This window comes from Thunnus thynnus, chromosome 18 (genome assembly GCF_963924715.1).
Source record: "Thunnus thynnus chromosome 18, fThuThy2.1, whole genome shotgun sequence".
In the NCBI taxonomy this organism is placed as follows: domain Eukaryota; kingdom Metazoa; phylum Chordata; class Actinopteri; order Scombriformes; family Scombridae; genus Thunnus; species Thunnus thynnus.
The window spans coordinates 10,488,353-10,500,169 of NC_089534.1; the positions used below are offsets into that span (position 1 = coordinate 10,488,353).

At 41.2% G+C, this 11,817-nt stretch overlaps 1 protein-coding gene across 4 annotated transcripts in view; it reads right to left on the reverse strand.

The window, feature by feature from the left end:
• Nucleotides 1-1,352: 1,352 nt before the first annotated feature.
• Nucleotides 1,353-11,817, reverse strand: part of LOC137169031 (hormonally up-regulated neu tumor-associated kinase homolog A) — a 129,497-nt gene continuing 119,032 nt past the window's right edge. For 3 of the 4 annotated variants that reach the window (XM_067571970.1, XM_067571972.1, XM_067571968.1), the window contains 10 exons: nt 10,388-10,510; nt 10,114-10,283; nt 7,436-7,491; nt 7,146-7,284; nt 6,851-6,978; nt 4,896-5,031; nt 4,099-4,276; nt 3,598-3,681; nt 2,703-3,000; nt 1,353-2,616 (listed from right to left, as the gene is read on the reverse strand). In XM_067571970.1, coding sequence (XP_067428071.1) covers nt 1,820-2,616; nt 2,703-3,000; nt 3,598-3,681; nt 4,099-4,276; nt 4,896-5,031; nt 6,851-6,978; nt 7,146-7,284; nt 7,436-7,491; nt 10,114-10,283; nt 10,388-10,450 — 2,049 coding nt within the window. In that variant the 5' untranslated portion in view covers nt 10,451-10,510 and the 3' untranslated portion in view covers nt 1,353-1,819. The remainder of the gene's footprint in view (nt 2,617-2,702; nt 3,001-3,597; nt 3,682-4,098; nt 4,277-4,895; nt 5,032-6,850; nt 6,979-7,145; nt 7,285-7,435; nt 7,492-10,113; nt 10,284-10,387; nt 10,511-11,817) is intronic. The other variant, XM_067571969.1, reaches the window with a different exon arrangement.

Here is an 11,817-nt window from a genome sequence, read left to right on the forward strand (position 1 = left end):
GTATCCACCTGAGTGGGTTCAATCTGTCCTTATTGGGCATACGCAGAACATGCGTCCAACATCGCACACACACACACACACACACACACACAAACACACACACAGAGTATCTCATTACAGCTGCTGAATTATTTAGCAGCCACGAAGCAGCAACCAGATTCCTCCACCTCTTTGCAGCACGCCTCAATATTAATGATCCAGAGACAGTGACATGAGGAAAGAAGAGTGCAGAGACAGAGGAAGCAAGTGAGAGACAGAGAGAGAGGGGGGTGGGACTGAAGACACACAGATTTGGGGGAAAGATTGTTTAAGTTTGAATTTTTTTTGTGGTGTATTAGCTTTGCAGTTGTATGACAAATCATTTAGCGAGCACCTCTGACACCCTCATAGTGCTCCAGTAAAGAACTGGCTTCCTGCAATAAAGAGCTAAACATGACAAAATGGTTAAACCTGTGCTGTGGTTTGTTCATCAGTGTGAAAAATATATATATATATACTGTATCTGTTAAAATGATTTGACTGTTGTCATTTTGGTCCTGGTCCCTACCACAGCTACAAATTGTAGCTTGAGAGGAGTCATCAGTGAATAGTTGTGGTAACACTGACAAAATCCTGAGTTGATCAAACATGTAAGGAACAAAGTAGGAGCTACTTGCTAATTAATGAATATTTAACAAGTAAATAACTCTGAATCAGACTATATAGCTTGAAGTTACTTGAGAACAGCTAATATACCAGTATCTAATTATTATTAATTACAGCTGCACAAAGTCAAGAATATTACTAACATCTTTATCATATTTATTTATCACATTAGTTACTATTTTTCTCTATTTTAGTAAAGTGGTGTTTCATGCTGAGTTGTAGGATGATGCACAACTTTACCAAAACAAACACAAAAATGAAAGTAAAGAGAAGGTAATCATGAGGTAATGCTACATTCATATATATATCAATGCCACAACCTGCTAGATATGTAAGCTAGCAGGTTGTGGCATTACTGCTCGTTAATAGTCTGGAATTATCTGATTCATTGACGGATAATTTATCAATGGAAACTTTTCATTCCACTATAACACAGTAAGACGACTCAGTTAAGGCCGGTTTATAATTTGTTATTACATGTGAATATGTGGCGCATTTGTGTGTGAAAAAAAAACTTATATTGTATTATAACATAAATGTAGTGTCTTTGAGTGTTGAAAGTGTTGAATCAAGTGGCAACATCACAGCTGAGTGTAATAGCTAGAGAGACAAATCAAGAAAACTCACCTCCAAACATTTCCCTACTTAACCTCTAATATCTTTGCAGCTGAGAAATCATTAAAAAAAATTGCAACACACACAAGAAATCAAATCTTTTTTCTTTTTTTACTTTAACTATTTGCGCGAGTACAAAAATGTATTTAATAACAGCGAATACAAATAGAACCATTATTCAATGTGCATCCTGCACTTCACATTGTGATGGGTGAAGGTTAACATATTGAGATTCAAAAAGAAAATTGTAACAGAGTCCCAAAATCTGACCTAGACCAAATGCATCCTTATCACTTAATGTCTCCTGTATGTAGTTAGAGTTAGATTTTTTTTGGCACTGCAGCTTATAAATGTTGTTGCTTAGAGGATCACTGGGATAGTAATGCAAGAAAGCATGAAATCATAGCTTTTGTAGCTGCCGTTAAAATGTCCGTGCATTGCTGCCTTACTGTATATCTGCACCCTATTTCATCGCAGGCCAGCATTTCTGAACTGCCCTCCACATGTTCCTAACCTCAGTCCTATCTCTGCCACTCTATCATGTCCTATCATCTATGTGTCAATAGTCCATGCTGTGTAGCTGGTTCTTCCTGTCTGTTTTCCCCTGAAGGGCCGCAGGAAGCAGCGGCAGATTCAGGTCCGCCACCCGACGCTGAAGAGATGAACGTAACTGAACTGAGTTCCTCTTGGCTCCATTCATGCCTCCTCCTGCCGTCACTCTTTCTCCTCCTCCTCCTCCTCCTCCTCCTCCTCCTGCTGCCGACAGCTCTCTTCTCTTCCCTCTCTCCTGCCTGAGGCTCTTGATGACCAGAGTGTGTTGTCTCTGTGAGGGGAAGGCAGGAGGTTTAGACCCGTTCACCAGGAGTCCTGGGGGCCCAGGTCGGGTCAACCCTACCCATGTCATCTTCCTACCCCGTCCGTCTTTGAGCCCCACGTTGCGCAGACGGGGCAGGGGGGCAGAGGGTGATGTCTGCGTCGTCTCCATGGTGCCCAAATGGTCTCTATCCGAGGAGTGTGTGGTGTGTGTGTCGGCCTCCAGGAGCATCCTGGGAGAGATACCGTTCTTCTCTGACGAGTAGAACGTCTGCAGCTTCTCCAGACGCTCGTTGATGCTCAGGTGATGAGAATGATCGTCCTGGTGGCGGTTGTCATGGAAGCAGTCTGACCCGGGGTCTGTTGCGCCGTCCGATTGCGTTGTCCTGAGCAAGTGCGTGTGTCGGATCGGTCTCGACGTGCTGCTGTCTCTGATTGGCTCAGCGGGTAAGGGGACTTGGCAAGGGGCGGAGTCACAGAGTTGAGACGCAGAGCTTTTAGGAGGAGAAAGATGGACGAGTTCCCTGTCTCCGAACACAGACACTGGAACACACAAGCGTAAATGTGCAGCATGTCACACTCATGTCATGTCATGCTGTTGTATGGATGTAACTTAAATAACTTCTTACCCTCGGGAAACAGAGCCTCTCTGGTGTCCAAGGTGATGGCAATCTCCTCGTCGGTGGCCCCATCCTCTGCAGACAGTGGGGCAGGGGAAGGAGAGGGGAGGCGAGGGGGTAGAGAGGGGGAGGCAGAGTGAGGAAGCTGGGGTAAAGAGGGAGACGGGGGACGGTTCTCGTCATCCTCTCGTTGGTCCTTTTTGTGCGGGTGCTCGGGCCTCTTCCTGCTGCTCTGATATTCGGTTATTTGTTGGGCTTTCAGAGGTCTGCTGGACTGTTTAGAACCTTTTTCATTGGTTGGTTCATTCTAAAAGGAGGTGCAAGAATGTTTTTTAAAGGCACAATTGTGTAACAAAACTGTTGCTATCTCATGTCACCTGAAATTGTAAATTGCCTCAAACAAAAAATAGTTTGCAAAACTTTCTCTGCTTATACAAAGTTCATTTGATTATTTGCAAAAACACACAAGTTATTTGGTTGAGTGCATGCAAAGGCCATTTCGTAACTTCTTTTTCTATATTTATGCATACACTGTAGCTGCAAAGATTAAAATGTGCAACACAAACCATGACAAAACAGCAAATGCCAGTTTGGCCAGTTTAGCTTCAATAGTTTGCACTGGTTTTAATAAACACTGTTTCATCAAAAAAGTTTTTCTGTAGCTCTATCAGAGCTTATTTTATTTGTGTAAAAGCCTGATATTCCTTTGTATCATAGAGCTCCATTGACTTCTAGAAATGATTAAAATGTTCTCTGGAGCCAAATACTTTACTGAAAATTAGTCTAGAATTAGGATTTGTTTGTAGTAGAAAAGTAATATCCTTTCATGGAAGAATATCACTTTAACATTGCTTAGCGTTCACTGTATTTGTGTTTATGATGTTATTGACAATGTCAGCATTACCTGGTGCTGAGTCTTTGGCTCAGTGTTATTTCTCTCCCTCCAGGTGTTCTTACTGGGAAGACTCCAGTCATTGCTCCCTAGCTTCTGCCAAAGCAATCATTGTTAGCTGTTTAATGAATAGTTTGACATTTTGGGGGAAATTTGCTTAATTATTTCCTTGCCCAGATTTAGATGAGATGATTGATACCACTCTCATGTCTGTACCGTACATGTGAAGCTACAGCTAGCAGACAGTTAGCCTAGCTTAGCATATAAAATGGAAAACATCTAGCCAAGGCAGACTTTTTTTTACTGTTTGACAGAGCCCAGATAACTGTTTTACATCTTTATGCTAAGCTCAGATAACTGGCTTCTCAAAATGTTGATCTATTCCATTAAATGTTCAAGGCAGAACATTAGAATAATAATATGTATTCATATTTACACAGTACTGACTTAGCTAAAGGTTTTATTATTACAAGCATCAGAAAAGCCATATGTGTGTGCAAATGAGGTGTGAACCTTGCTGGCCTTGACTCCTTTTTGGCTCCTGTTGAGCTTGTTGAGCAGCAGATGATAGGAGGCCATGATGGCGGAGGGTCTGTTGATGGTGAGTGTGTGTATGATTTCAGAGAGGGAGTAGCCTAGCGTCTCTGTCATGTATGCCAGCACAGACGAATTGAGATCCTCTGGACACAACCTAAAGAAATAAAAAGGGATTGAAAAGCAGTTACAAAGACAAAGTGTGAAGAGCGAGGCGGAGAGAAATCTAATGGGTTGTTAAGGATTTGATGGTGAGGAATGACCAGTAACGGAAGGATTCTGGTTTGATGACTTTCAAACTGTGAGTGGAGCAGAGCTGGAACACTTCTTGCTCCATTCATGTGGATTTCAGAAAAAAAGATGTTATTGCCAGAGGGACTCATACATGATTGCATTTCCACACTGCATAAAGTGATAAAAGCCTTTTAGTCATGCTGTAATACACAAAGCTGCTACAATGCTGACCACAAGAAATTTCATTTGCAGTGATTTCCCTCTTGGTTGCTTTGCCCACATAGCTGCAGAACTTTCCTTAATGAGAGAGTTTGAATGTCACTTTGCTCTCATATTTCAAATATTAACATTAATAATGCAATGTAATATATTAAAAAGCATATGTAAATATATAGAGACGAGTATATATATATTATATTATGGCCAGATATTACCTGTTTTACTAAATATATGTCGGCATATTACATCTGCATAGAAAGAAAATCTATTTCTGTTGCATGAGGATGTGTTTGTGGCAGTGTAGTCACAGGGTAAATATCTACCTGTTTTTATGTGAGAGTGTGTGCAGTGGTTTCTTGGCATATCCCTCATTAATCCATCTCTCCTCCATTGCAGCTCTGACACTGGGTCTCTTAGCTGGATCTGGCTCCAAGAGAGACAACACAAACGACACGGCGCCTGCAGGATAAACACAGGTGAATGGGCATTTAAATTCAGTGATTTCTGCATTTGGGCTGGTTGTTAAAGTTCTTAATGCCAAATCACAGGAAAAAAAACACTTGTCTATGGAGATTTCTCTTGTGTTCATACCGGATAAACACATGAAGATATAAAAAAGACTTTCTGTCTAAAAAAGGCTTTGACCCAGTCACCTTATGATCGGTGTGGAAACTGCAATAAATAAAAAATAACGAATGTTACAGTACGCTTAGCTAGTTAGAATTCATCTGTTTGTGGTTAACGTGGTTCAAGGATATGTTGACATTCAGACGGGCAGAGCTGGTGATCATTTAGTCACTAATAGCTCTACCACCCAAGCCAAAGCTGCGTAAACGAGATTGAGATTTTCTATATGATTCTTTTTCATGCACACCCAATTTTGTACCATTATTACGATGATTTAATGAAAGAACAAATGTTGCACAGTCTGAATTAATCGCTCCGAACATGCCTGATGTCACTCATTGTGGCGTCACTGCAACTCTACCGGAGACAAGGGAGAGAGGCTGGGTTTCCCTTTAACGAGAACCAATTCAACCTGTCTGTCTGTGACTTGTGACAAACAGGTTTGGTAGTTTGACTCCAGATGGGGATTCCTGATAAGCTCAACAGTCTGAAGGAGCAGACGGATTCAAACAGGACAGCTGCCACACGACGGACGTACAAGCCAAGACTTCTTTATTCCAGTCTCTGCTATCAGTTGCCTCGCTCTCAATGACACAGGCCAAAGCAGATTGTATTAGCAGGTCAACTCAATTTGTTTGTAAGTGATCTCTGTAGCTGTGGTAAAAGGGTGTCTGTATTTATTTCCATAGTAATAAATGCATCATCAAAAACAGCGTTACAAAACAGCAGATAAAAAGATGGAAATTCAAGTTGATTTGAGTGTATTAACGTCTTGTATTGTGTTTGTTAGAAGAGTTTTTTTTAAATTGGTTAAAAAAAAACCCCAAAACAATTCATTTCTGAAGAAGACGAAGTCTGAATGTTAATGTCGATGTCTCAGATGCCCGCCTGTGGCAGCAATACAGCTGTTAATCTGATCTTGCCACAGTCTCAGGGCATCAGAGCCGCACTGGTTTTCCCCACAGTAACAGGAGCTATGTTTGTTTGTGGTGACATGGCGCCATGACAGAGCGTAATGGAGTGACTACGTGTGTGAGAAAGAGAGACCAAAATAAAGCGGAGAGAAACAGAGACACTACGGCCACTGTGTACTCGGTCGAGAACGTGTGGAAGAAGAAATAAGTGAAACAGTTTTTCCTTCGATTCTCCGTCAAGACACGTCTGCGGTTAAAAAAAGACGACTAATTCCCAGGATGTGTTCGGAGTGACTCATTTCTAAACTTTGCTTTTACGGGATTAACATTAATACATGCTCAGGATATCACATCCAATTTAGGTCTTACCTGCGCTAAGCTTGGGGCACTCAAGTGCTACTGTAAATCTGAAATTGAGGAAACTTTTCCAAGTAATTCACTTTGAAGGACATCTTTATGTTGATCTTTTATATTTTACCAATTATTCTATTGTTGGCCATGGTGTTTGGAGCTTGATGGGCTAGACGAGCATAAAAGTGTGGGTTGTGTCCATCTTAACCAACGTCTAGACTCAAAGCAAACACCCTCAACTCACTATGTCTTCGGACAATTACAAGTAGATAGATTGATAGCTTGATAGACAGACTTTATTGATCTCAAAATTGGAAATTCTTGAGTATACCATGGTAACATTGTCTTTGTTTTACTGAAGAAGCCACTCAGACAGGTGAAATTACCTTTGCTGACATCACCAGGGATGCTGCTGATCTCTCCACTGACCATCTTCTGGTGCAGCTGTTTGATGTTGAAAGGCTCCACAGTGAAGGGCAGGGTCCCCGTCAGCATGGCAAACATGCTCACACCTCTGCACACAGACGAGAAAAATGTGCAGAAACCCATTTAGTATGACGCATACACAGAAAAACTGCCCTTTCGTTCAGATACTCTGCCCATTTTGCATTAACAAAGCTACAACGGAAGAAGCCAGGCAGCAGGCCTCAACAACAGACACGCTGAGACTTTATCACTTACACGGACCAGACGTCCACTTTGGGTCCATACTTCCTGTGAGCGAGCAGCTCAGGGGCGGCGTAGGCAGGACTTCCACATTGGGTGTTGAGAAGCTCCAGAGACAGAGATTCAGCCTTCAGAGTGTTACTCAGGCCAAAGTCTGTGTGAGACATTACCACTTTAACAGTGACGCACATGTAGAGATGCACTCAACGGCTAAAACAGGTTCTGCAATATCCTGATCTGTCTGCATCAGTACACTGCACAATGTCAGTAGGATGTCATTAGAAAACGCAGGAATATCAACATACCCACAATCTTTATGTTGTTATGTTCGTCCAGCAGGAAGTTTTCAATCTTTAAATCTCTACAGAAGAAGAGAAAGAGAGCTGAGAGGTCAAAAAGTTTTTTTTTTCCCCCCTCAAAGGAGAGTGTTTTGGAGCAATTCACTTTGACAGACACTTGGTTGCTTGTTGAATTTAAGAACTTCCACAATATGCGTTTGGTCTTACTAAGCTTTTTCTGTGTATTTATGGACAACCAAATAAGACCAGACCCACAGAAGCAAAGGAAAACCCAACCTAAATTTGGGTTTGGGTAGAGCTCCAGCTAAAAACATTGTTAAAAAATTGTTTTACTTGCAGTTTTTCAGGGTGACCATTTAGTGGTAATTCGGGGAAATGGTTTGCTTTGGACTCCAGAAAACCTGTACCAATTAAGATTTTCAAGTCAAACTGACACTTTCGTGCACAAGTGGAGCTTTTCACTCGATCATCTCTACCAAACCGATCTCTTTATGTTCACCTCACTCCCCTGAAAGTACCCCAACCTCACCACCAACCACACTGCCTGCTTGAAAACTACACAGCTAAATGAAAATCTGCGGTAAAGAGGGAGAGATCCCCTATAAACTATAGCCTGGGAATCAGCCATATTCCTTTCATCTGCCTTCATCTAACCAACAGACACTCCCGGTCACAAAAATCCAGAGAACCCTGCTCACACAACCCAAGAAAAGTTCAAAGACAGACGGAGGGAGAAAGAGGGAAAACGGGCAAGAAAGAGCAAGAGCAGACATTGTCATAAAGTAGAAAATGTATGTGGTAAACCTAGTGAATGTGGGTGGCAGGAGGTGCGTTTAAGTGCAAATTTTCCATCTATTTCCAGTTTAATCATCTCTGTGTGGGACTGTGGTGGAGAGAGTGTGAGTGGATGATTGTGTGTGAGCATGTGGGGGTGTGTGTGTGTGTGTGTGTGTGTGTGTGAGAGACAGAGAGAGGTGCCATTGAAGGGTTGAGAGCGACATCGTTGAGGGACTTCATTAGAGAGGAAGTCCATGATGTTGTGATGATGTGTGAATCATGGCGCCGGCGCAGGATGATGAAGTCATTGCCTGGTAATCACATTCCCACCTTCGGAGGAGCCAAAGTCTTAAACCAAAGCCCAGCGCTGTGCATATTGTGTGTGGTTGCAGTATGAGTGTGTGTGTGTGTTAGTATTGGGTGTCTGACACCTACACATACTAAAATGCCACAAAAATAACTCCCACACTCCACTGCGCCAGATATTGCCTTTCTTGCAGAGTTTTCTTCTCTGTAGGCTGTTAATGCCCTGCAAACTACTCTTTGTGTGTGTGTGTGTGTGTGTGTGTGCGTGTGTGTGTGCTCACAGTTGTGTACGTGTGTTTGAATCTACAAGGTCTCACATTAACATCCACCGCACAACAAACAGTCACTGTTGGCAGGTAGGTTTTGGACTCTCATCATACTGGACAGTGATGTTTCGAGACAGTAACATTTGAATGCTTCTGCTGTTTTTTTGCTCTTTGGTTTTGACAAATTTCTTATTGAGCCAAACACATCAAAAGGGAAACTTTCTTCTTCAAACTTGCTCCTGATTGGCTGAATATCAAACTGGCTGAGTGAGCAGAGTTTTTGTAATTTGCAGGTCAAAAGATGTCCAGAAGTTTAGGTTCAAACTGCGCTAAACTTGTTAGAACAGTGAAAGTTTGTTGATGTTACTATTGTTTTAACAGCATTTCAGTGACTATCAGTGTGTATTTGGGAACTGCTTCACATTGATATAGTCATTAAATAATGATTATATGTAGAGTAGATGTTTAAAAACTTTAACTTAGCCCAGATTTGGCAGAACTGGTGTAGCAGAGATCAGTGTGGGAGGGAGTCATATTTTAAATGGACTGCCTTGTTGAGAGAATGGCTGTGATTGGTGTGTGACCGATTAGAAACACTGATTCAATCAGCAGGCTGTCAGCTGATTATAGCTGGGGCGTATGACTTCTTTATCCTGCATGAACTAACGCAATGCTTCATTTAGTGTGTAAAAATGTCAAAAAGAACCACAATGTGCATCACCAGGTTCCAGAGAAAAAGTATTATCTTCAAACATTCAGCCCAACCACCAGTCAAATATATGGACGGTCTATTTGCAGTAATATGAAGTGGAAAAAAACAACCAAACCTTCGTATTTGAGAAGTTATTAATGGCAAATGTTGGACATATTTGCTTGATAAAGGATCTCAATTATTAATCAGTCATCAGTATCACCATAAAACAAATCTGCTAAATGAAATGTTCTGATTTCAGCAGTATTCCACACAAAAGGCAACCAAAAAGGACAATTGAATTTTTGTCTTTGATTAAGACTAAATCTGCTCTTGCTTCCTATTAAAAGTACAGTACTGACACAGTATTTGGTTCAGCACATGAAACATGACTCAAAGTGAGTATGATGCCTTGTTTCTGTAGCCAATATTTATGAATTATTTTGAAAGGTACATTTTCTTTCCTTTACTAGCACTCAGAACATGATCAAAATAGTTAATACTGGATTCTACATAATGAAGAACATCACAAGAACTGAATCTATACAGAAGAGGAAACGTAGATCGAGAGAAGCAGCAGAGTCAGAAGTTCAGTGTATTGTGAGTGTGTGTGTGTGTGTGTGTGTGTGTGTGTCTGGTCTCACCTGTGTACGATGCCGTGTTTGTGCAGATGTTCCACTGCAGAGAGGATCTGTCGGGTGTAGCGCCGCACCTCCCTCTCCTCCAGCCTCTTCCTCTCACATATCCTGTCCATCAGGTCTCCTCCAGCACAGAGCTCCATGGCCATGTAGTAGCTGTTCTCTGTCTCCAGAGTCTGACACACACACAAGCCAACATTCATGTGTGTATTTATCATGTATGTAGATTGTTTAACACACACACCACTGTATGCACTAGCTGACAGACTTTTTTTTTTACCTCCAGCAGGACGACGATGTGAGGATGTCGCACCATCTGATGAATCCGAGGTTCTCTCTTCATGTTCTTCAGCACGTACGAGTCCTGACGTGCTTTCTTCTTGTCAATCACCTTAATGGCCACCTAAAAACAATAACTTTTCAAATTTGTGCCATGATGGTGATCACGCATTCACTTTGGGAGACGTCCAGAACTCCCACAGTCCTCTACTGCTTATAGATGTTTCAGTAGTTGTTGGTTCAGAGCTTTGTTCAAGAGAACTTCAAAAGTAGTTAGTTAAGCAGATAGTACTGCTCGGCCACTTTCTTCACTATGACTTTTTCCACTTATAGAGCGATTTGAACCGATATTCTTCCAGTCAATCCTAAATATAGATTAAACCCCTTACCTACCTCACATGCAACTCTAATTTTAAAAGTAGCAGCAAAAATCTGACTGAAAATAATCAATTTCTCAACCTCACTGCACGTACTGACCTACTGTTTCATACTGTATTAATGCTCTTCCTGTATTGAAACTTTCAAGCCTTGTGTGGATCATTTTGGCCACTATTTGTGTTTTCAAAATGAATTTCACTGCCATATAATCATGATGGAATAAAAAAAGAGCTACAGTGTAAATTAAATTGCTAAAGGTGTTGAAAATGATTCAGCTTATTCAGATTATTGGATATATATACGTGGCTGTAAATGATAGCAAACTGGTGCTATGATATAAATGTAATAAGGTGTTATATATAAAAAAAAAATTGTATTCTGTGATTTAAGTCAAAATTAAAATCCTACCATCTATCTACAACAGTGTGTGTTTGCATATTTGCAGACTTCCCTTCTTGTACCTGGAGAGGGTAACAAGGGTTAAGAGGAGCAAACACCCTCGGAGATAAGTTTGGCAATTGCCATAGCAACCAGGTCAGGTACATACGAGCCAGGGTCAGGGTCTTAGCGACTGATGAAAGAAAGTTACACACAAATACACACATGCACTGCCTTCACTACACAATAAGTACACATCCATATGGTCCCAGTTTAGAGCCACAGTTTAAAACAATAGAAATGTCTTTTAGGCTATTTGGAAGAATTTTGCACTGGTTTTGTTTGCTTAATATCCATGATACATCTTTGTAATGGCGTTTAAGCAGCATTTGATTTTCAGCCAACTTGAACTTTTCTAAGACTCTAATACAACACATATTGAGCAGGAACACGTCCACTTCACTCCTTAAATCTGCCGAGCAAAGGTTGTGTTCTTGTAAAATCCCTCTAAAACCCATAGTTATGAAATAAAGTAATTACAGATGGGTCTCTGGGAGTTTTGTACACATAACAAGAATAATAATAGGCCAGCGCCTCCTTCAAACTCAAATGAGCATAATTATCAGTTGCAAGTGTACAAGGCACAAATTGTATATGTGTGATCTTTTTCTTTGC